Here is a 24,456-nt window from a genome sequence, read left to right on the forward strand (position 1 = left end):
AGTAATATCAACGATTAGCTCGGTTTAACAGCTCGTAACACGATGCAATACGATCATCCCTGAGCCTTTCAACGCCTCCGTGCGGTGCACAGTGCGAGTACTCTACTCCGCACAAGCCACACGGCTGTGATGAGCAACGAGGAGCCGATGTGGACGCAAGTAACTGTCCTGCTTCACACAAGCACGCAACTGCAGCGTAGCTCCTTGCCACGGGCTAGCACGTATCCTATGGAAGCGCGAGCAACCAATTCTGTCACGGAGAAACTTAAGAGCCTCTGCTATAATCGACAGCGCTTGGACAACAACTTAAGCGGGGAGCGGGAGCGCTCCGACGAAATGCTTCCGTGTTGTTGGCGGAAACATGTATACCGCGCGAAAGGGAAAAGGTGATCCGGTCTTGAGACGTTGTGCGTAGACACGTAGACTGCGAGTGAGCTGCGAAAGCACATCCCTGAATCGAGGACGAGGATCGCCTGGACACGCTCGCACAATGGATGTTTACCGCGTCGTAGAGTGCCACTAGCGAATGGGAAGGAAAAAAATAAGAAAAAAAAACACGCGTGAAAGAAATAGACGTTGTAACAGGAACGATAGCAGCAAGCGCCCCTCCTTGTCACTTTGCCTGTTTTGTATACTCGTGGTTTTTCTATACTTGTACTCCCTTTCACTGGCGTTTTACGACTCAGGAATAATGTACAAAGCCGGCAAACAAGCCGCTCTTATATGATGCTGGTTGCCACGCCCGCTCGTCAAAGCTCCTCCTAAACCAATAACTGCTACCCGAAGAAGTTTTTTCCTCGTTGGTTTTGATTATGGACTCGTATATACTGGTCCGAACACTAACGTGAATATCTTGCAGCAGGAAGCGGAGTATTTGAATTTGCAATACGCATGACATCTATGGTATAATATGCGTTTTTTTATATATGTCGATAAATGATCACTAGAGATGGATTTTAGGCAAACACCTATTTTGTTCCTTGCGCTCCTATCGCCGCACTTCCCTATACAATCTTCTATAGTGTTCTCATAGTGCCTATAAATGCATATTTTGGCGTTTGTGCCTAAACGCCTACAAATGCCTATAAATGCGTATTTTAAAAATAGGCGCCTACATGAACACTATTTAGCCTCAAGTTTCGCTTTAGGGTGCAATTTGAGACCGTGATTTCTGTTACCAGGGAATATTGTTCGGAAATCTATATGGGCTTCAACCTAGTCCTCAACTTGAACCAACTCCGGGAAAACAAACGCTGTAGTGAAGTGGGATGCACCAGCCAGCCCACGCCGCCGCGCTGACATGGCGCGAGCGGTTGGCGAATGTGAAATCGCGGCGAGCGGTCAGAGGAAATGGTGATGTGCACGCGGCTTTTGTTTTGTTTGTAATTTCCTTTTTACGGTTTCCCCACCATGAGAAAAATTGGCTCTGTGTGATTTGACCCGTCCCGAAGGGAGGCATCCCCCCCTTCTGGTCTTTTAGTGGTCTGGCTACCTGATCCTACGCTGCCCTTCTCAGCCATGCCGAAAAGAAAGACACCCAGGAGTGTGTTGATTCGACAGTGGACACTTGACTCACCTTGCTATAGAATCAACGGAGAGACGGTGTTCTGCGAACCGTGCGGGAAAAAGGACGATCGCCCGGCTACGTTCAACTGTTGGCGCATTTGCGCCATCATAAAAAATAATTTTTTTTTTCCTGTAGTAGATACAGGTCGCGCACGTCTTCGTTTGAAATTATTTGCATTTATGTAAAAATTTATTGTGTATATACTTACAACGTGGGAGACCTAGAACGTTGTTTTGCTACTATTATTGGCGCCTAAAACGCGCTTTTCGAATGCCTAAAAATCCGGCCTCCAGTGATCATCTATACCAATAGGCGTAGCGCAGCGTTCTCCACTGCGGAGAAAGAAGTGACGCCGCAGCCCCCCCCCCCCCCCCACCCCCCACCTCCACCCCCAACTGGTCGAGTCCGAAAGAGAACGAGCTTCTTATTGGATGCAAAAATGAAAATTAAGTGATGACAGTGCTTCCCACGACGGCCTGCCTTTGTTTCCCGGCTCTCAGAGGTTAAAAGATGGAAAGTAAACAGTTCTCGGAATGCAACATAATGGGTCGTCGGTTATCATTATATTAAAAAACCCGCATAGCCGTATCCCTGCACGTGGAACAATAATTGGGCAGACCCCACCGAGTGAAATAATGAAGAATACTTCTCACTCCCCTTAGATGATTAGGAAGACCCCTCCCCCACCCTCCTTTACCCGTGCGCACGCCAGTGTAATTGCTCGAATCAACAAAGCCATTTCGCTACGCATCTGGCCACTGAAGACGACGTCGGTTCTGATCTAAGAAAAAAATCTACTATTGGTGTTTTCTCCGAGACCTTCAACTGGTCATTCTCATTGAGACTTCCCGATTTCTTATCAGTATTTAAGGCGGAATTTCTAGCGGTGATTACGGCTTTACGAAAGCTCAGCCCACCAACCTCAAGTGTGGCCATAGTTGCAGATTCTTTATCTTTGTGTTCAGCACTCGCTGCAAATAGTGATTCTCAATTATTACGTACTTTTTAATTTTCTTGTTCCCGCCCACGTAACTTTAATCATACCAATCTGGGTGCCGGGCCACAAAGGGATAAAAATGAATTAAATGGCGGACACTCTGGCGAAAGCCGTTCTCAGCGGTCCGATACTCTCAATTATTGCCACATCAGCACCCATATTTCGTGTCAGATTTAGAAGGCGTGCCATAATTCACGACTCTGGGAAAACATTAATCACTCATCTAAACGAACAGACACCTCTTGTTCCCTTGGCGTAGGAACGTCTGTTCAACAAGAAAATGAGTTTTTTTACAAAATTACGCTGTCGCGTTCCAAAACTAAACTTTTATATGCACAGAGCTGGTCTGGCTCCTTCCCCTCTTTGCTCGTTTTGCAACAAGGACGAAACAGTCGAACATTATTTTTTATCATGCAACCGCTTCAATTTACCGAGGAAAAACATTCTCAAAGCGGCGTTTAATCGAATTAGATCGAATTTCATTACTTCGAATATTCTATCGTTGGGAGCCTCCTCATTAGGTCATCGTCACCGGGATGTCTGCTCCGATGTACAAAAATTCTTAATTGAATCAGGGCGGTCTTGATTTCAAATTTATAAATTAACATTATTAATTTATTCCATACTATTCTATCATTCATCAGTGATACAATTCATATGCGACCACTTTTTTCTGTAGATTATTCGTTTCTTGGCCAATCCCCCAGAGTGGGTGTGAGCCATTCATGAAGGCAATCATAATCATCTAAGCGTGCGAGTGAATTTCACGTCGATGTGAAACTAATTAAAGACGGCGGAAAACGAAAGTACGTGCGCTACTTAGCCCTAAACTGCCGCATTCCATTCCGTGGGTACCGCACTGTAAGTTGAACCCATTCGGTTATCCGAAGTTGAATCATAATGAAGTGCTACTTTTAACTACCATTCCTTGCAGATTACGTATAGATATGTTTGGTTACTTTCGTGTTTTGAAATAACGAAAAATGACCAGTTATTTGCTTTGCATCGAGCAGGCACGCTAAAATATGAAGCTCTTGTTCGAACTGTTGCGATCGTATTAGCCGATGTGATGGCCGTATTCCGGGATTCTGGTACTGAATGTTAGTCGATAAGCACACCTAAAACTGGCTTCACCGCAATGAGAGTGTTAGCAGGGAGAAGCCCACCTATACATTTTTATTTTTTATATTTTTTTACCTTTTATCATAACGGGTGACGCTTTGCGTGTATGCAGAGAACTTCGCTATTGCAACGATAGACGAAACTAAGAGATAATCGGTAGGCTGTCTTCGATTGCACTCGGGCTCAATTCTGAAAATGACGGTAATGAACGCTCTGTTGTCACGCGCGAAGTTCTCCTAATTTTCCGCCACAAAAGATACGGTGCACGTTCTACAGACTTACCGCAAGGGAGTTTTGCGATGGCCTGTTGTCGCTGTGACGTATGGGAACCACGACAAACAAGGCGAAACCACAATAGCTTAGTGGGCTGTCGAGTCTGACAGGGAGAGCGCGGAGAAATCGAACTCATCGGAAAAGGTGTACTGCGGTTGGACGCATGACACTGCCGAAGGCTGTAGATTCTATTCTCGCTGCGTATCCAGCGGCTGTGCGACAACGCAGTCCTTTTTTTTTTTTTTGTCGCAATAGATCGCATGCTCTCACAAGCTCTTCGCCAACGAAAGGTACTGTAGGTACACATAGGAACTGATTCCTGTTCCCAAACGGCAATATTCAACGCAAGAATTCTCGTTGCCATTGCTTCACAAAGCTGCAGCCATCTGTGAACTGTGTTCGCGGCTGTGTGTGCATCAACGGCATCAATTATATCACCGTTACAAAACATACCAGCATTTTTTTTAAATTTTAGTCCAAGAATTACTGAACCTATACCCAGCATATATATAATGAATGCGTAAAACAAAAATGAACGAATCCTGTGACGAATTCGCGAAACGTAACCGGCTATTCACTGGGAAGCGATTCCCTATAAGGACCATTGAATGACTATGCCCCCCTCCCCCGGGGGGGGGGGGGGGCAGGGGGGTGCTTACGTTCTCCTGAGTCTTCCTTAAATTTAAAGAAACAGTGACTTCTCTGAAGTTTTGTCGCGTTCGTTGCTCCGCAACCACACGATTATTACGAGAACGGATTATTACGAGAACGGACACAAGTGAAGAATAGGAAACACGGGACAAGCGCCATTGGAACATAAAACATGGCGCTTGTCCCGTGTACTTATTCTTCGCTTGAGTCCGTGTTTCTTTGCGCTACCTGCCTTAACATGAGTTCACACGATTATTGTTTTGCGGACCATTTGTACGACTCCTGGAGCCTGTAACTCTTCTGACGCGAAAATTACGGCGGCGCTCAACTTCGCAGCAGGGAGCTCTCATTCTGAAGTCAAGCACCTGTCCATGTTTTTTTTTTTTTTTTAAGGAAACGAAGGAAATTAAGGCGAAACCTTTCTGTGAATTCAGTGCTTCCAACAAACGCCGCAATTTAGCACCTGTCTACGTGTCACTGGACGGAAACTTGTCACGTCACCACAAAATCATTAGCAAGCTGCCAATAGTGAGACGACGCGCCTTCAGAATTTTTCTTATAATTTTTTTCTATAGCCTAAACGTCCGTCCACAGGTCGTTAAGGCGAAAAAAAAAGAAAACATGAAACACGAACCTATTGGCGCGCTACGTGACATCAGCCTTTCAATTGTATAATACCGAATTGATATGAGCGCTAGCATAATTATAAGCGACAAGCGTATCTGGTATTCGTAGCTCGCCGAAATCTTGGCACTTGTGACGTATGCCATGAAATTATTCCGATAAATGCACTCCCAACACAGCACAACAGCGATACGCTCGAGCCATTTGTCAATCCCGCACGTCGAACTGAAAGAAGGAAGGTAAGAAATGAAACGATTCCAGTCAAATATATCAAGAAAAAAAATTACCACTTTTATTAATACTCCGTATGTACAAAACACCTCATCGGTACAAAAGAAAAGTGTTCCACTGATACTCGTGCCGTACGCAGCGACAATATCCCGGGAGATCGGATTAATTTAGGTGAATGTACAGCGTTATTGCTCCTACGAAAAGTGGCGTGTGAAAGAAAAGAAGAAAAAGAAAGAAAGGAACAGCTCGTATCACATATGTATCAGTTACGAAAGTAAATTTGTTCAGCGACACGATGGTACGCCATCAAAAAATATAAAAGAAAAAAGAAGGCAAACGAGGCGACTTTGGGCTGATACGAAGGACACAGATCACGGTGAACGCGCGTCGAGGAGGAGCCGGATCCGGCGTTCACTTGTTGTACTTCTCTATGAGCTTGGAGGCGTACTCGACGTAAGCTTCCTTGGCAGCGTCTTGGCTGGTGCCTGCACACAGAAGCAAGAGTGCACACGAGGTCAATTGAGAACGGTATATATTGCAAATCAGTTCTGCGGAATTCCGCAAGGTGGCGGAAGGGTTAAGAAAGGGAAAATAGACAACCACCCGTTTGTAGCACGAAGCCACAAGGAAAACCATACGGATTTCTCTGAAATAAAGCCTCTTAGTTGCCGAAAAATTCGTCCTGGTCCGGGGTGCGAACCCGGGACCAACGCCTTTCCGGGGCGGTCGCTCTACCAATTGAGCTAACCAGGAAGCTAGCAATTAGCAGCGCGAGGGCGAATTCATCGACCACTCGAAACAACTGGACACACATTGAAAATCAGTTCTGCGGGATCCCGCAAGGTGGCGGAAAGGTTAAGAAAGGAAAAATAGACAACCACCCGTTTGTAGCACGAAGCCACAAGGAAAACCATACGGATTTCTCTGAAATAATGGCGTTGGTCCCGGGTTCGAACCACGGACCAGGAGGAATTTTTCGGCAACTTAGAGGCTTTATTTCAGAGAAATCCGTATGGTTTTCCTTGTGGCTTCGTGCTACAAACGAGTGGTTGTCTATTTTCCCTTTCTGAGAACGGTATATACATTATAATTTTCTTTAGTCTTCCGTTTAAGTATGTTACTGGTTCGGAAGGTGATGCACAGATAGGCACCGCCAAGGCATGTTACCGCAAAGAAAACCTAAACGAGAGTCAGTTATTCCACGCATCGAATACCCCAGTTCACTGTTGCGCAGGCTAAAATTACATAGTTTGTTATTTAAAGCAATGCATGCCCCTCTCTGTGCTCATGTAGGTATATCTAGGCTCAAGTGCCTATCTCAGAGCTAGGCTTCGCTGGCAGGCTAAGGAAGGCCGCCCAGCTGCGCCGCTCCTTCAGGCTCGGCACCATCAGTACGAAGCTGCCATAATTTTTTATTTTAATTGTGTAAAGAAATCACTACCGGCGATGCGTGGTCGATTGTAACCTTCGTTTTACCGCAATGCAGAAAACATATAGGCGATATATGTGTTATAGTATAAAGAAAAGTGTACACGCAGAAGACTCGGAAAGAAAAAAAGAAGGGCACGCATTCATAAAAGCGTCTTGCGCCGGAATTGTTCGTAAAAGAAAACTACAACCAATCGCGACGCAGGACATGTCATTAGCGGAGCTGGTCGACCAATGGCAAAAAAAAATATATATATATTTACGAATGTAACGCTTTGTATACGAGGGCATTGAATTTATTCGTATAGTTCACGAGATGAAAATCAAATTGAAGACTGCAGTATAAAATTAACACAGACAAGTTTAAACCAAAAAATCCCATTCGGTGTTACATTTGTAGGTGTAGACGACAATGGACTTCATCCCAAGAAAAGTACGCCATTTATATTTTGACAACGTCATGAGTGACATCACAATCGAGGACGCACGCTGCTGTTAAATATATGACGCGGACGATAAGCATACGTATGCGTGTTGGCTAGACGTTTTGTGGACGGGTAACTTGAGCAACAAATTTCGAAAAAAAAAATGTTAAGCGTCATTTGCGGAGCGGTTTTTAGAGGATACGGCTCTGAAAACTGAATATAGTTGGATGCATTGTAGCGACGTCGGCTTGAGGCCAATTAGCGCGGCCAGAACCGACCGTCTAGTATGACAGCTGAAAAAAAAAAGCGATAAAATAACCGAGGAAACCTGGCACCCAGTTTCATTTTTTAATGACGTCTCTGTCTGCTTACAGTGAAAGCGACTTGTACGGAAAACGTAATTAGGTCTCTGCAGCTCACGATCTCGCAGGCATTTGACAGTGTGGCAATGACAAAGTAATTAAATGGAATGCAGCTGCAGTAACGTCGAGCAGGGGAACCGCAAGCCTTTCAGTGAGAGCTAAGGCGAGGCATTATAGATCAAAACTGTTCTTTCTCCTTCGTTAATTTCTACGTTCGACTTTTGACATTTCAGCTGATGACTACTAAGATCGACGGAGAGATTACTGACGCACACATCTGAATCGAGGCAGAAGAGAAATTCCTCACGTGACGCGAAAAGACCCAAAGCCTTTGTGATCGGAGTCCCATCGTAATGAGCTTTTCAAGTAGATGAAAAGCGTTGTAAGCTTCGTCTTGCCCTTCCCATTCTCCGTTCAAAAGGGATAGCTCAGGAACAGCGACAACCATCGCACTAATTGTGATGACGTATGTGTATATTGGTCGAAAAAGTTATAATCTAGTGACTGTATGAAGCGAAATTTTTTAGACCTCTCAGACCGTCTAAGCTTTAAAAAAAGTTTTGAAAATCGCAAAAAAAAGAAGCAGAAAACGAGCGGTATACAATTCGATAGGTCAGCAATAAAATCGATATCACAATTCCAAGAATTTATGATAACTCTTGAGTGTAAGACCCTCGTGGCCGTCATGACACAAGCACTACATTTATACATCTAATGTGCCAGCTTTAGATGCACTAAAAAACGCAATTTACAGAACTTCGCTACCAATTTTGATTGAGAGTTAATGTTAGGAAACTTTGTTTTGATGTGACCTCGATCTTGACTTTTCAATTAGACATCACAAATTTAAATTTTGCCTTCCTATACAGTCAGAATGCAGAATATATAACGTTCACCTAAGCTAAAAAGCATTCTTTTCAATTGGTTCATCGGTTGTCTAAATAGCAAAAAAAAAAAAAAAAATTCTTACACGCGTTAGGTCACGAGAATCGTAGTTCGTTTCGAGCTAAATCTTTCTGTTAACCATGTCGGTCTTGAGTGCAAATTTAAAATAAACTGACAAAAGAAAAGTACCACATCTAGGCGGCTTCATCCGTAAATTGGCACACGCACGCATGAATTAAGGCACCAACACCGGCGGTTTTATTTTCTTTTCGCATCTCGACTCGAGCAGTTCTTCGAGCATGCAACCTCGATCGTTTCACGAATCGACGGAGAACGACGCGTGAGCGACATTATAAACGAGCGCTCGCGGGGAAACGCACAAAGACCGCAGCGGTCGCCACGTGTATTCTCCTTCGCCATATTTCATATTTGTGTAACAAAGCTCCAAAATGTGCCACGGCGCAGCGTGGCGTCCGTATGTTTTGTACTATATAGCGAAGTTATATGCGCACGCCGTGTACAGGAAATGCTCAAGCAAGATACATTAAGGCCCGCAATATTACTGAAAAACGCCCGCACCGCATACGTGCACTCGCTAGTGCATGGAAGAGTACTAACAAGCTTATGTCAACGGTGTTTTTATACTTTTCAAAAGCAGTTGAAATACTCTGGAAAATGAGTTCACTGTGGGACAAGTTCGCACTCCCCTAAAAAGGAGTTATCAATACTTTGATACTTCGTATAGCGTAAGACCTGTCATATTACCGCAAAACGTGTGCACTTGCTCGTGAAAGAGTACCAATACTCCGTCAGATGGTGCGTTTACACTTTTCCTCAAGATCAGAATAATCTGGAAAGGGAGTTGAATATGTGGCACAAGCGAACACTTCCTGACACTTCCCACCACTCTTCGTCATTAGAGTGTAATGACTGGAGTATTGCTGCAAAACGCCCGCACTGTATACGTGGACGGCGCCGAAGAAACGGCTTATATATGCATGGCCACGTCATTCGTCGTGTATTTGCTGCAGTTTTGAACCGCAGACGAGAGACCCAAATTTGAGTGCGTGCATACGACGGAGGTGCTTATAAACGGCAAGTTTGTTTGTTTTTTATACCGTGTGACGTAGGCCGGTATTCCGACAACTTTCCTGTAGAACGGCCGTATACGTCGACACCCTCGACTTTCCAGCTTAATAACGGATTACGCGCTTGGCCTACGTTAGCCTATGTCTGAGAAAATGCGGTATACTGCCAGCACGAACGTACACCATATATACACGTGTGATCAGACGAGAACGTTCGACGGTGGCTGGCTGTATAGAGAAGAGATAATCGCCAGAGGAAAAAAAAGAAAAAGAATAGACGCAAGCGAGGAGGAAAAGTAACGCTCAATAAACCGAAGACTAAGCTGTATAATAGAAAAGCGGCGACGTTGTGACGTGGAATTCCCGACGAGGAAACACACAGCGTGCGGCGCGTACGTCTCTTTCTTTCCATTTCTTTTTCGTGTATTTTTCGCCGTCGCAATCGCTAAAAAGGCAGCACGATAACTCTTTTATTATACGAGCTAGACCGGTTATATTGGGAACCACGTGATTAGGCCTCGTCTCCTTTTACAAAATGGACGTCATCGCGCCCGAAGGCGTATACTTTCTTTTTTGAGCGCGAAAGAACGCAAGGCGGCCGGGAAAAGTACCGAGAAATATAATGCGAGACGAAGGAGGATCACGATATGCGCATTGTACTGGGACGAGTCCGCGTAGCACGAAATGACCGAAGGCGCCGTGTATAGCTTTATTACTTCCTTTTCTTCGGGGCAGTAAAGATGGCGCAGAGAAACCGAGTTCTGCCGAGCTTATTCTCTCAATCATTATATCACGTCACATAACGGAATATCGGGGTCAAAAATAACCTCTATATCAATTTCCACCTTTTCATCTTTCTCGCTTTTTTTCCCCTCTATTTATATACGTCGCCTATTTAAGAACAAAGCGTTAGAAGTCAGCACTGTGTTGTGAGTTTTCGTCTAACGGTGCCCCATGTTGCGCCGTTCTACATTGATAGGTAGATAGATTGATGATAGATAGATATTGAAGGGACACTAAAGAGAAACAATGAATCGGTTTAGATCTATAAATTGTGCTCTGAGAACACTAATGTCGTTGATTTCGCCACCATAGGTTTATTAATAAAGGATAAAATCAAGTCCAAAGTTTCATTTTTTAACTTCGCGCCGAAATCTTTCCGCGTGACGTCACGGATTACAAAGTGTATTTATCGTATTTTGGCGCCATTGGCTCAACAAAATTACCAAACTTGGTATGTTAAGTCTATGGCCCCCTCAGAGAAGAATGTACTTCATTTTTACCGATGAAGAACTACGTAGTCCCTAGTAGGCGCCGTCAAAACATGTGACGTCACGGCGAATGGTGCGGAAACTTCAAAGTGGCGTCGCCACCTACATTTTGTTTTTACGCGTTTTCTCGCCTACTAAGCGTCTTCTCGCAGCAAGCATGGTGTTTTTGGTATCGTGAAAGAGTACTTTACTAATATGAGAAAAATCGTTTTGCTCTTCAGTGTCCCTTTAAGCAACAGGCTCCATGCCCTGCTAAAAAGAATATATATCAGAATTGTACACAATCGATCGCCCACAAACGAGCGATTAGAAGCAGATTAGATAGATAGATAGATAGATAGATAGATAGATAGATAGATAGATAGATAGATAGATAGATAGATAGATAGATAGATAGATAGATAGATAGATAGATAGATAGATAGATAGATAGATAGATAGATAGATAGATAGATAGATAGATAGATAGATAGATAGATAGATAGATAGATAGATAGATAGATAGATAGATTCTATCTATCTAGGAACCTTATTTCACTGTTTGCACGGTTTTGCCCGCGAGCACGTTCGAATATGACGGAGTTGCGACATGAACAGCCGCGGTATGATGAGGTCGACGGCTTGGGCCAGGATAACGTAATTAACTGCACAGGAGTGCCGCAGCTGCCGCACTGTTCGCCTTTTTTCGAGTCTATCCTTAAATGCCCCCGTTCTGTGCGCTAGCTTGCTCGCCATGCACGTTATTATATACAGACTACGAAGTTTAAGGTGAAGCATTAAGTTCAGAAGGTACACTGTCTGTACGTTAACGCTTGCGAGCGATACATTAGCACACTGTGTATATATACTCGAAACTATAGATGTCGACATGTTAATCAGATACATTAACCAGTGTATTGCTTAGAGAAACATTCTTTAACAATAATACTAGGCCGCGATGAGAAAGAATACGGCCGTGAACTGCTATCACGTAGCGCTAACGTTTCAAATTCGGAAACACCATTAGGGCCGAAATTTTGTTAAAATTGCCTTTATGGATGGCACACAACTTCCCCGTACTGTCGCAGTAAACCATGCCGTACTTGAATGACGCACATTCGCGTATGGGAGCCAGGCAAAAAAGAAACGTTATGTACACACACGTTTAACGTTATATACGCTAACTTTATATATCACGTTAAGCGTTATATACGCTAACCGTGAGATGCAAGGCGACACCTCTAAGCGAGCGCTTTGCTAACTTATACGTGAATGCGCGCCAGAAAGCGGAATATATTTGTTGTACTTTTCCTTCTTCTTTTTTTTTTTTTACCGAAAGGCGCTCCGCATGAACAAGCGGGTCACGCATCAACGAGTCTGCATGAGGAAGTCGGCTTAGCGGGAAGAATATAGTGCGATTTTTTTTTTCTTGTTACTATTCTTGATAGTTAGTCTGCCGAGTGCGGGCACGGAAAATCCAGACCCTATTCTAGGACGAGCCGTTCTACAAAGAGATAACGTAACGCGAATATATTGTACGTGCTTGGAGTTTCTATTGTGACCGTGCCGAGTATGCTGACGTCACCGTCTGTTGCCGGCGACTCACTGGTCGGCGTCCCGGACCTCGATACACGAGAATTAGAGGAAATACCCGCCGTAGTATATAGACTTAGCACGTAGAGTGTCGCGGTGCTAAGCTCGAGGGCGGGGGTTCGACTCCCGGGCGCACGGCGGCCGCATTTCGATGGGGACGAAATGCAAACACCCGTGTGCCTAGATTTAGGTGCACGTTAAAGAATAGTAAACAATTTTCGGAGACCCCTACTACGGCGTCTTCATAATCATATCGTGGTTTTGGGACGTAAAATCCCAACAACTATTATTAATTAGAAGAAATGTCGTTAGAGCTTAGAACAATTAATCCATTAAAAAACGGCTAGGGCACTTTTTTATATTGAAGAACCGGGAATAAGTGCCTGAGTGTTTGTGTATGTGCCCATTTGCATAGTCCTGTGCTTGTTCACTACTTTGAGACGGCAACTATTAAGCAAGAGAAGCGGTGTACCCGGCGCTACACATTGGCACCAACCTCTCCTTATATACATTTAATAATAAAGAAAACTGAAACCACAGGTTGCAGATGACTTCAGACGCAAAAAAAAAAAAAGAATCGTGACTTGTCATGTGCAGACGGCAGCAGCACACTTAAAATTTAAAGCGACACTTAAGAAAAAACGTATTTCAACTGTACTAGTAAATTACCATACTACAATGAAAAAAGAATAATAAAAAATAAACCACTATCACTGTGAAAGGAAGCTCGGTAATTCAGAAAGCACGCAAAAAAGAATAAAGAAAGGTGGCGACGCCACCGCCGAGTTTATGCACTATAGCTGTTCTGACGTGTCATATACACTTTGACAACGTCGGCATGGACCTAGTTATTTCATTCATTTGATAGAGGTGAGCTAAACTGGGTTTTAAAGAAGCATAGGCTTAGCCAATTGATAAAACGTTTATTGAGCCATAGCAATCCGAATCCAAATAATTCCTTCGATATCTGCAACGTCACAATGATATGCTGGCGCTGAAGTCACACGAGAGGAAAAAAAAGAGAGATCAGAATAAAGAAAATAGAGGTCCGTCCGTTTTCTGCTCTAATAATCGGCATATAACCACGAAATAAACAATTTCCCCCCCTTTAGTGTTCCTTTAACTATTTGGCTCTAACGGCATAACTACATAAAGTCTAGAGCAGTGACAACGAGGAAGTGCTGAGAAGGAGGAAAAACGCTGTCGAAAAGGTCTACACGGCACAGCCACTCGATCACATAAACGTTTCAACGATTTACTGCGAAAGCTTTTGCACGAATTTTCACAAGCACACTATAGGCCCCACGCCTTAAAGCTGACGCGTTCCCCACGCATGCAAACAATACCGAGAAAGTGTGAGTATTATAGCTCCGACACAGCACACGTCCTTCAGCCAGGTCGTCTAAAACATGATACTAATAGGTGACAACTTTCCTTCTAGCGAATTTTAACGCACGGAGTCGAGGTCTCGGGAACTTCCCTTTCGGCGTTGCCCAAGAAATATCGTCAAGAATATTAACACGATCGGCCCGAAAAATCTATGCCCTCGAGTAGCCCAAATCCGACGCGGTAACTTGCAAACGCCACGAACGGACAATCAATACTGAATCGTTCAACTGTTTTAACCCTAGGACCTAAACCCACTGCACGCGAAGAGCAGCGAGGACAACCTGTTCCTCTAAGGAAATGAGGTCCTGTCGAAGGCGAAAGCGTGCCAGTGTATAAGAGTGACCTGGCGTGAAGCCGAGGCATCCGGGCCGTAGGTATACAGCCGTCACATCGGACCCCTGAAACGGTCCGCTGAGGAGCAGACGCGGAGGGAAGGGGGAGGGCGTTCAGGTAACGGTCATCCACAAAGAGGTATTTCGGGCGGCCGCTTGAAAGCCGAAAGCTGCCAAACGGAAGGGAGTCACTATTGCACGCACTGCTGAGGGCGCGTACACAAGGAGAAGGCGTAAGGGGGTCAACGGCCCAGCTATTTGGGTCGGAGGAAAGAAACAAGCGGCGTCGTAGACGACTACGGTTGGCGTACGCTGCTTGCCCCCATAGGAGCGCGGAGCAGAAGGGAAAAAAAAAAAAAAAAAAAATGCGCGCCCATTGTGCGGCCGACAGAAGACAATCCGAAAGCCGTACACAGCGTCGCGCCCTTTGCTTGTTGTGCCCGGAACGGGCTGCTCTGACGAGAATCGGGAGTCTTTTTGAAGCGTATAAAACGCGCGAAAGCAATTGAGATTGCGAAAGACCGTGCAGTCTGTGTTCCAAGCCTACACTCCCAGAAAAAAAAAAGAAGTAAAAGAAGTATGTGTTACTCTTTTTTGGGAGTCCTGACTTGCCACGTATACGACTCTCTTTAAAGAGACACGTGGACTCTCTTTTGGGTCTCACGACTCCCCGGCGAGAGTATAATACTCTCCAAAGAGAGTTAACGTGACTCTTTTAAAGAGAGTCATATACGTGGCAAGTCAGGACTCCCCAAAAAGAGTCGAATGACACCTTTTTTTTTTCTTCAAGTGTACGCAATGTTGAATCCATTCCCGCTGAGGCTTGGAGGAGTCTTCGCCGCTATGGATGCTTGACCCGTATGACAGTCGCTAATGAAATCTCGCATGAAGCGTTGTTGCCCTGACAATGACAAGTCGATTTGTCGAATCGTAGGCTTCCCTTATATAGTTTGCCCGGTGTATATGACTTTTAATGAGCCTATCATTGCAGGAGAGGTATTTTGCCCAAAATGATGCGCATAATATCAATTGTCATATTCTGTGCGGCGCTACACGAAAAAAAAAAAAAGAAAGAAAGAAAGCTTCTGCGTGCGAGAGTGGCAGCGTTTCGTCACAAAGACACGTAAATAGTTGCAGTGCGCGAATAAAATGTACGGACTCGTCTTTTTTTTTTTTGTGTATACCACGAATAGTCTTCTCATTTAGAATGGTGATCTGCGATACAGCCACGGTCAAATAATAACTTACGACACTATGCGTTCACATTAAACTGGAATCGAGTAAGACTCCAATTACGTAAATAATTAATGTACATACGGCCGACCGTACGGAGAACACGCGGTAATTTGTATTGTCATACCGCTAGAAGTAAAAGTACTCCGCATAAAAAATAGAAGCATTGCGTTTTCTTTAGCACAAATGAATGCTTCGTGTAATACAGTGGAAGGTATATAGAGTAGATTCCCAGTGTCATTTCGTTGCTATTTTATGCTGCCGTTTCTGACTGCTTGTACGTATACACTCACCGGCGTAGAATGGGACAGTCGGGTTATGACCGGAAGGCTGATTAATTTTTACTAGAACGCAAACGCCACATTAAATTAATGTAATAAACTCTTCTATTGAAACGGAAAAATGTATACGTTGTACGCCGTGAGCAGGCACTGAGTTTCATCATGACAGACTCCAGCAACGGTCGCGATCTGTTCGTCATCTCTCTCCTTTATTCAGTCGACGAAACTTGGCGGTCAATGGCGTACGCATCAGGGATGTGCATGGTACGGGCAAGGAGGAAGATGACAATTCCTTTACCATGTTTGAAACCTCTGCCGATATAAAATCTTGGCTATGCCTGCCAGCGGTCAATATAAAAATCAAGAAAAAGCGACGCTTAAAAAAGAAATGCTGGAGAAGATGCAAACAAACACTCCGGTGTACTTCTTCGAAGAGACCAATTAGCACGGCGGAAGGTAAAGCCGCGACCGGAAACGGCACCGGTATACACATGCGGAAAGACGCGTCGCCGTGGGAAACCACATCGATTATAAGAAATACAGGCTCGAACGAGACATCGCCTGCTGGTAGAAAAGGCCAGCGTCCTTATTGTGCTGCCGTTGGCTATACGTAGACTGGGGGCCGAATACATAAGGCCATTTGTTTGCAAGTGCTCTTTGGCACTGGCCAGCCGCCTCCGGTAATAATATGTCTAACAACAAGATTTTGCTGAATTGGCTCTTAAGAAAAAGTATATAGCGTAAGACCTTTCCTTCTTTATTTTATTGTAATTCTCGCGCAAGCGTTTGCAGCAAGCGAGCTCAATGTTGACACCACTCGCCACGTGTATTCGTGGCCAGAGCCAGGGCTTCAGATTCGATGACTGAGCAGCTGACGACAACGCCATGAGGAGAGAATACAGGCGAAAAGCATGCGATGTGAAGGCTGCAGAATTGATCTGTTTTCGTAAAGCCCCTGGCAAAAAATTGTGGCCGCCCATACACGCCCCCCCCCCCCCCCCCCATTGCACAATTCCGGTGCCGCAGAAACTTCAAGCGCTCGTAAGGGAAGATTTCAGCCAATCGTGATGATCCGCATATTAGTGAATCATACGAACGAAAAGCTCTGAAATGTGCCCCTGGTTTACATGTGGTATGGACCAGGAGCAGAACAAGTGCTGCCAAAAGAAGCACTCTCGATTTGGTAACTTTCCGGTACGTATGCTTTCACGTCCACGCCGGCTTAATTGACGCAAAAATATCCTGCTACGGTTCAGACGAACACCTATACAATGATTTTGATAGATCGAGGGCCGGCATGATGTAGCTATGCGTTATGCTCAATTCTATAATAGTCCCATCATACACCGCTCAAGGCCGGCTAATGCCGTTAATAACGAGGGCGGATAGTCGCCTTGACCACTGCTCAAGCGCAAAAAGCACGAAAAGGCATTAGTACCGGAAAAGGCGTCGCTACAAAATACAGGCCCAGAAGACGGCTTCGTGAGCTATCTACGGGAAAAACAGCTGCATACTACGGGGAAGTGGACCTTTCGTAAACACACGTAAGGTTTACATCCCTGTTCAATGAAACGGACCACGTTCAACGAAATTATGAGGGGGCAAGCACTCTCTTTCCGCCTGTAGTTCCCATCACCTCCTTATGACCGTTATTACCCTGATAAACCTAGCCTCTAGGCAACAATCGATAAGATTACGAGAGCTTTCCCCCACTACGTGTTACGTCAATCGACTGATACTCAGGCATTTCATTCAGCGTTCTAAAAAGGCACGTCTGCGCGATCACAACGACCGATGTGCTAGAAAGGAAGTGACGGTGAAGACATTAACGCCGTGTCTGTCGTCTTCGCACTATCTCAAGCGTAGTTCGATTCCGACCTAATATGTGCCGACCAGCGCCGGCCCAGCACACTTCTGTGTTAGACGTGCTTGAAACTAATGCCTGCGTGATCGGATAGCCAACGCAACGCTGCCCTGAACTCGCGACAGACTGCAAAAGCTTGGCGATTGTATAGAACGAAGAAGCGGTTCCATGTAATTGGTCGTATGAACGAGCCTTTTAATGATACTTATAGCGACGTTCCAATCTAGATGCCTTGTTACAACAGTCTTATGGAAGGTTGCCGCGTAACAAGCCATAACAATCGTAAAGAGAACGAATCAAATATGAAAGAAAGTCCACTATCGACAAGGTAAAATAAATAAATGTTCGAAGACTTCGGCCTGTGTGGCCCTCCTGGTGAAAAAAAACCGTAAAGCGACAGGGATCCATATATAATTGCTTGCACGGGTAGCGATAAAGGCCCAGTTAATCGTAACCACGTTACACTTAACGCAGCAAAAGCTTAGAAACCCTTAGCTGATAAGATAGGACGAAGAGAAAAAGAAAAGTCAAATAGAAAACCGTATTCAAACTAAAAGAAGCAAGCGCACATACAGCGGAGAACAGCAACGCGGTTACGAAACAACTGACCTTTCTTCTTGTTCCAGAAGGTCCACTTGGCACGGCCCTTGGGGTCGAACATGCCGGGCTGGCCTGGAAATTAACAGAAAATAGGATGAACAAGACAGCGTAGAAGGGGCGACTTTAAAGGGGGTACTGACACGAAGATTTTCGGCTATATTTTGCGCCAAATGAAAAGCCAAGCTCTCAAAAGTTTAGAAAATGTACTGGCAAGCGGGAGTGAACCCTAAAAAAGTAATTAATACGGTACATTTTAAAGAGCTAGTTCAGTTCCTGCTGTACCCTGATGTCACAACACTGTATGAGCTCCTTGTGACGTGCTCGCGCAAGATACCGTGACGTTTCCATGGCCGCTCCACTTCGTGGCATAGAGTTAATATACCGACTCTAGAGGAAAAGCTCCCCATAGGGCCCATGCACTGAAACCCATAACCGCGTGGGTTCCGCCATGATGAAACAAAACGAACGTTGCCAGACCCTGAGACGCTCGCTGTATTTGACGGTAGTAATCAGTTTTAATCTACCAACCTAAGCCAGCTACGCGTTGTTCAGGAAACATCAGCTGTGTTTTGATGCGTGAAGCCGTGTGTTAGTGTAGCGTTGTCTGTGCAGCTGACCCGATTGATAACAGTTAACATTTCCACCTGTTTGTGCATGGTTTTTACTAGGCACGCCTTACCAATAAAGCATAACGAATAAAATTTCTCCGTTCGCTGACACAAGGGTCACTCGACAGATTCGCAGCTCGAAGCAAAGTGCGTATAGACCGCGGTCGCGCGGTGCTTCTACTTGCAATGACGAGACACCTGTATCCACGCTCTTTTTCAGCTTACTGCTGCCGTACTTCAGCGCAGAGAGCCATAAAGCTGAAAAATGTCGATTGCAGCATACAGCGGCGAATGTGAGTGAAACGTCACCCGAAAGCTTCAATCAAAACTGAAGATACACGGCATACGAAATTTTATCGCCGTTAAAAAGAGTAAAAAAAATCGCCTAGTTGCTACACAACTTTCAATGATTGTCTCATCTCTTCTTTGCCGCACGTCCTGGTTCGCACTGAAGTTTTCAGCTTGAAAGAAAAAAGGGCTGTCACATAAAGTGGAGTGGTACGTGGCAACAGAAAACGCACACAACGGGACACTATGACCAACTACGGGATACAAGACGTAATCAAGTTTCAGGGGCTTTAACACGACGCGCAAACCGGCGCAATCGGCCGCGATCACACACTCGCGTACTCTCGAGTGTTGATATGGTGGCGCTATCTAGTAAACCAGCGTTCAAACGCTCCTTTCAGCGCACAGTAAACTGCATAAATAGCCGTCGCATTCTTTCGTAAAAGTATTCGCGGTAAACATAAAACAATATACGCACGTTTTTAATTGTGCAAAGGCTTCTTTACGGTTTATATGTGATGGCAAGAATGACAAAGTTCAATATGTCCGCGTTCTTGTGGTTAGTGGTCTTCCTCTAGTCAGTATTATTAACTCTATGCTTCGTGGCCCGGTTAGCAACGTGAAAGTGGCCATTTTGTATGTTTCGGTATGTGACGTCGTCACAACTGGCGAATGAAGTAATCAGAATTGACACTATACCCCGACGTCACGCTAGTGTAGATGTCAGTAGGTGCGCCATGCTAAAATTAACTAATTATCGAAATAAAATATCAGTACTTAACGGGCTTAACACTTGCACAGAGCCGTCTCTGTATACACGATATTTGCATGGCGGAGAAACCTCAGCTTCGAAAATTGGTGCCACTATGCCATTTTAATCTGCGGCGAGCCGTTGCGATGCACGAGATGATATATACCACTCTTCCTCAACCCCAATCAGTCGAAAAGCGATAGGCAGCAAAAATGCCGCGTGCTCACTGAGTGAGAGCTGGTGCCTTGCAGTATGCTGCGCTTCAAGAGCACAGTGTTGCAACACGATCAACGCGTCGACGTTAAACTGCATCACTCCAGCAACCTATGGTCGGCAGTTCCGAGAAGTGACTGGGCGTTTGCCAAGTGTATCGAGTACTTTATAAGTGGCCACGCTAAGTGAACATATAGAAGTTACTGCGGCTGTTGTCGCACTTCGAGAACATGCCGCCGCGGTGGCTTAGTGGTATACGGTGCTCGGCTTCTGACCCGAATGACGCGGGTTCGATCCCGGCCGCGATGGAGGCGAGGTGCTTTCTGGCGCTGGTCTCAACTGCGCAAAGCTTCAGCGCGGCTCATGCTCTGTTTCAGTTCACTTGAAGTGATCACAGCCATATTATGTGGGCTCGCAAGAAGATTATCCTCGTTTCGGTTAATAGTGGCGCTCTATATTACTTACAGGCAGGCTGTCTGCGCGAGAGATAGTCCCCCCCTCCCCCCCTTTATGAATTTATTTGGAGAGCTCAGTTGAATACTCGCAATTTTGTAAGTGAAGGCGGCATGACTGGTGCCAGAAATAGAGTCGCGAAAGTAAGAAAACAGAAAAGTAACAATGATAATTGCAGAGTTTCGGTCGACTCACTTCGCACAAGGAAGATTCCCCCCGTTTATTCGTTCCCGCCTCAGAGGCTGGCATTCAAATTCGCGCTCATTTATCTCTTTAGTGCAGCTGCTTTCCGAAAAAAAGAAACCAAATCATCGCTCAGAACCACACGCTCAAAAGGAAAGTGTGTCTGTCTGAACGCCGAGCATGCATCGGTGAAATGCGAGAATGAAAGAAAGACCGAAAGAAAGAGAGTTGATAAAAGAAAATATGGTAGAGGAGGCGAACACGTGCTGCGCATCAGAGCATAAACGCCCCCGGCGAACTCGCTGGCATAGGTTATCGTTCAGTTACGGCTGGTGTTGCTATTCTTCGGTACGCCAGTGCTCGTTAAGTCGTAAACTATAACCTACCTCTTGAGCTAAAGCAACCTGCAACAAACTAAATCACGTGATAGCATAATATATATATATTATATATATATATATATATATATATATATATATATATATAGTGAAGATCCTCTGTGAGAGCAGTAACAACGGAAGTTTTTATTTCGACAGTTTCGGCCAGAGGCCGAAACTGTCGAAATAAAACCAGAGGCTGGTCTTCATCAGATGAAGACCAGCCTCTGGCCGAAACTGTCGAAATAAAAACTTCCGTTGTTACTGTTCTCACGGAGGATCTTCTTCACTGTTTGCAACGCTACGGCCACTTTCGCCATCATGCCTGCCTATATATATATATATATATATATATATATATATATAATTTTCCTTCTCTTTTGTTGCTCGTCGACGATTGCACGCACATGTGGCTGTCATTGCGGAAAAACTACAGCCTTATGGCCTACATCGAAGCAATCGGTTCTAAAAAGTATAACCTGAACAGATCATGGCGCGGAGAAAATCATTCCAGAACTCAGCAGGAGACGCGTTGACAACAAGCCCCGAAGAAAAACGGAGAAGTTTGACGGTGATAGCAGCTTCCAGGGACAAGGGCACGCGGAAATCCACTCAAAACTAAGATACGCTATCGTCTTAAAAGTCAAAGCAAGGCCGGCTGCGTTGTTCGAGGAAAAAAACATATCAGTGCAGAAGCTTCGCATAGTCTCCCATCAGTAAGAAAGAAAACAGAAGATATGAAGAGTGATAGAGAAGAAAGAAAGAAAGAAAGAAAGAAAGAAAGAAAGAAAGAAAGAAAGAAAAGTGTGACTCACTGATGTTGCAGTCACCGATGCTTCCCTGCTTGTAGAGGGCGTACAGCTCGAGGAGCTCCTCGTCCGACGGGCGCTCCTTGAGGTTCTTCACGTCCTCAGCGGCCTTGTTGAATCTCTGCGAGGACGGGGAAGGATGCACGTATTCACTAAAAGCTTTCAAAAACTTGATCACTGAGTGAAGAAGGTCAAACAACAATCCCTACTTCTCTCACCACCCTCTCTCTTCTACATCCATGTACTCTAAGAGATTGCTCAAGTGTTCTACATCCCCTTCAAACCCAGTGCCCACATATGTAGATACAACTTGTTTTCGCCAGTTTTACCCCACAAGTATACGCCCCTCTCCACAAACATCTAACAGGAGGGGAGGCAATCAATTAAAGAAAAATTAAAACCCACTTAAAAGATTACACGCCATGTTCCCTACGAGCTGTCCAAGGTTCCTGCCCCTGGTGCGGAGGAAGTCCTACACTATATCACATTACTTGGCGCTGCTCAAAGCATCCCCCACACCAGAGAAACACAGAAATGGCACCAACACACACGTTGGAGCAGTAAAGAGATGCGGCTGTCCAGCTCTGATCTGGCCGACCAGCAAGCGCTGATCGACCTGGTTGAACGGGCGGCTAAGCAATTGGGGCCCTCGACTAAGGCTTCCCCCATAGGAATACTTTGTTTCGTTAAAATTATTCGGTTCTGTTCTGCCAGTTTTTGGCGCTAGTGATCAAGAAAGAGCAAGACACGTGACACACGGGATGAATTGAACCCCTTGCATAATCAATGTGTCTTGACTTAACCTCGATGCGCTGAGTGTGACTGCAGCCGGTCACTTTGGTGAAGGCGCTAAAATGCTCGACGGGTGGTCCGACGTGCCGCGTTCCGGGACCAACGTCAAAAGTGTTATCCTTTTCCTTGCTCGAAACTAATACAACCAAAAACAAATTACGCATGCATCTCCAACCTAATACTTGATGCTTATTATGCAAAAATGGGACATTATTCATTGCAGAATAATTATATATTAATTACACGTTAACTACGATTAATCACTGGGTCTTTTCTCAATACCACGTATTAACTTCTTTTTTTTTTATTGAAGTATAACATCGAGTGCCTTGGAACTATGTTGTGTATATATGACACATCTGCAGACAGATCAGAAGGGGACATTACAAAAGAGAGAGAGAGCTAGAATCAACGAGACATTTTTTTTTCTTGTGACACTTGGCACTACGCACGAATTAGATTATGCCGTGCGGTAAGGTAATAGCGTCAGTTCAGAAAAATTGTCAGATAGAGATGGAAGAAATCTGGCTTTGCTAACTGATGCTTTCTACACCGATATTTAATACCTCGACTTGCTTTAGAAACGATTACAAAAAAAAAAAAAATGTGCACACAATGGAGAGGAGTGAGTCACGGCGAAACGGAACAAGTTGACGTAGTTACCACCACGCTTTCTTTAAAAATTTCAAAAAGGAGAGCGCACTTTCAGAAGCTGGGAATTCCCAGCATGCCGGAAAGATTTATTCTGTATTTTGAGACTCGTACAAATGCATAACGTACTGCACGAGTGAGACGGTCGCTTTAACTAACTGTGGTTACGTTTCAATTAGCTACTCCGTCAGTGGATGAATCAATGACGGATGGTGTTCGGTATGTTACCTGGAGCGCAGACGCAAAATATATCCTCCCTAAGTACGTAGTGAGAAGCTCCTCGTAACTCTGAACAAATGGCCAATTCCACCCGCTGAACAGGGAACGCATTTTAATTTGCTACGAATTTCTTTATCCAGACTCCGTCTTCTCGTTATATTGCGGGCCGATTCCGCAAAGGTTGCGAGCGCGCCACTAATGAAAAGCTTGAAAAGAAATGGACATCACAACCTTTGCAAAAGAAATTGAAACTGATGGAGGGATCACAAGTGCGCACGCATGTGCTCGCATCGGTCCAAGTAGGCGGTTACATCTGAGGCCGGCGGTAAGCTCTCGCAAAGCAGTATTCGACCGTTCAAAAGGATTAGCGCTTATCGGATGAAATCCGGTACACGCTCCTACACGACTTATGCCATACCCAACCAATACATGAAAGGACGCTTTGAGAACGCTACTGGCTACCGCAAATAAGGCGCTTGTTTTCCTTATTCTGGTTCACTAGTTTCAACCATCGAACAAGTGCCTTCGTTTGCCGTAAATGACGCGCAGTCGTGTATACTTGAAATTATCCCTCGTGAAAATCGCAGATTAATCGACGCAACGCAAACTGAGCGAGTAACGTGGGCACTTGTAGTACCGCATTAGAGTGCATGAAATGAACAGCTACAAGCTTTCTGATCGGATTTCAAATTTAGAACAGCAAACTGGGCTGTACGGTATCGACCTATCAATCTTCATCTTCTACAATTTAAGAATAATCAACGCTTTTTAAAGAATGCCGGCTAAGTTTATCTCTTACCTCGTCCAGAGTCATGATGCTTCGCTCGTATCCGAACAGCGAATAAACTCGAGGAAGTAAATTCAGGTAATCGCAAACCGGCCACCACCTTTATAGCAGTAGACAACTAATGTTTTTG

At 44.8% G+C, this 24,456-nt stretch overlaps 1 protein-coding gene across 1 annotated transcript; it reads right to left on the reverse strand.

Moving 5' to 3' along the window:
- Positions 1-5,509: 5,509 nt before the first annotated feature.
- LOC119387631 (acyl-CoA-binding protein homolog) lies at positions 5,510-24,456 on the reverse strand. Its single transcript, XM_037655085.2, has 4 exons — positions 24,339-24,456; positions 21,884-21,998; positions 18,205-18,267; positions 5,510-5,950 (listed from the first exon to the last, which is right to left on the reverse strand). Exons 1-4 carry the CDS (start codon positions 24,351-24,353, stop codon positions 5,877-5,879), a joined length of 267 nt encoding a protein of 88 aa, XP_037511013.1. The 5' UTR covers positions 24,354-24,456; the 3' UTR covers positions 5,510-5,876.

Source organism: Rhipicephalus sanguineus, chromosome 3, assembly GCF_013339695.2.
Source record: "Rhipicephalus sanguineus isolate Rsan-2018 chromosome 3, BIME_Rsan_1.4, whole genome shotgun sequence".
NCBI classification, from domain to species: Eukaryota; Metazoa; Arthropoda; class Arachnida; order Ixodida; family Ixodidae; genus Rhipicephalus; species Rhipicephalus sanguineus.

Excerpts from the sequence above, each read along its gene's own strand:
- LOC119387631 (XM_037655085.2), bottom strand. Across the intron at positions 18,268-21,883 it reads CATCGGTGACTGCAACATCA|GCCAGCCCGGCATGTTCGAC; the intron begins GTGAGTCACACT and ends GTTAATTTCCAG. Across the intron at positions 5,951-18,204 it reads CTTCTGGAACAAGAAGAAAG|GCACCAGCCAAGACGCTGCC; the intron begins GTCAGTTGTTTC and ends TTCTGTGTGCAG.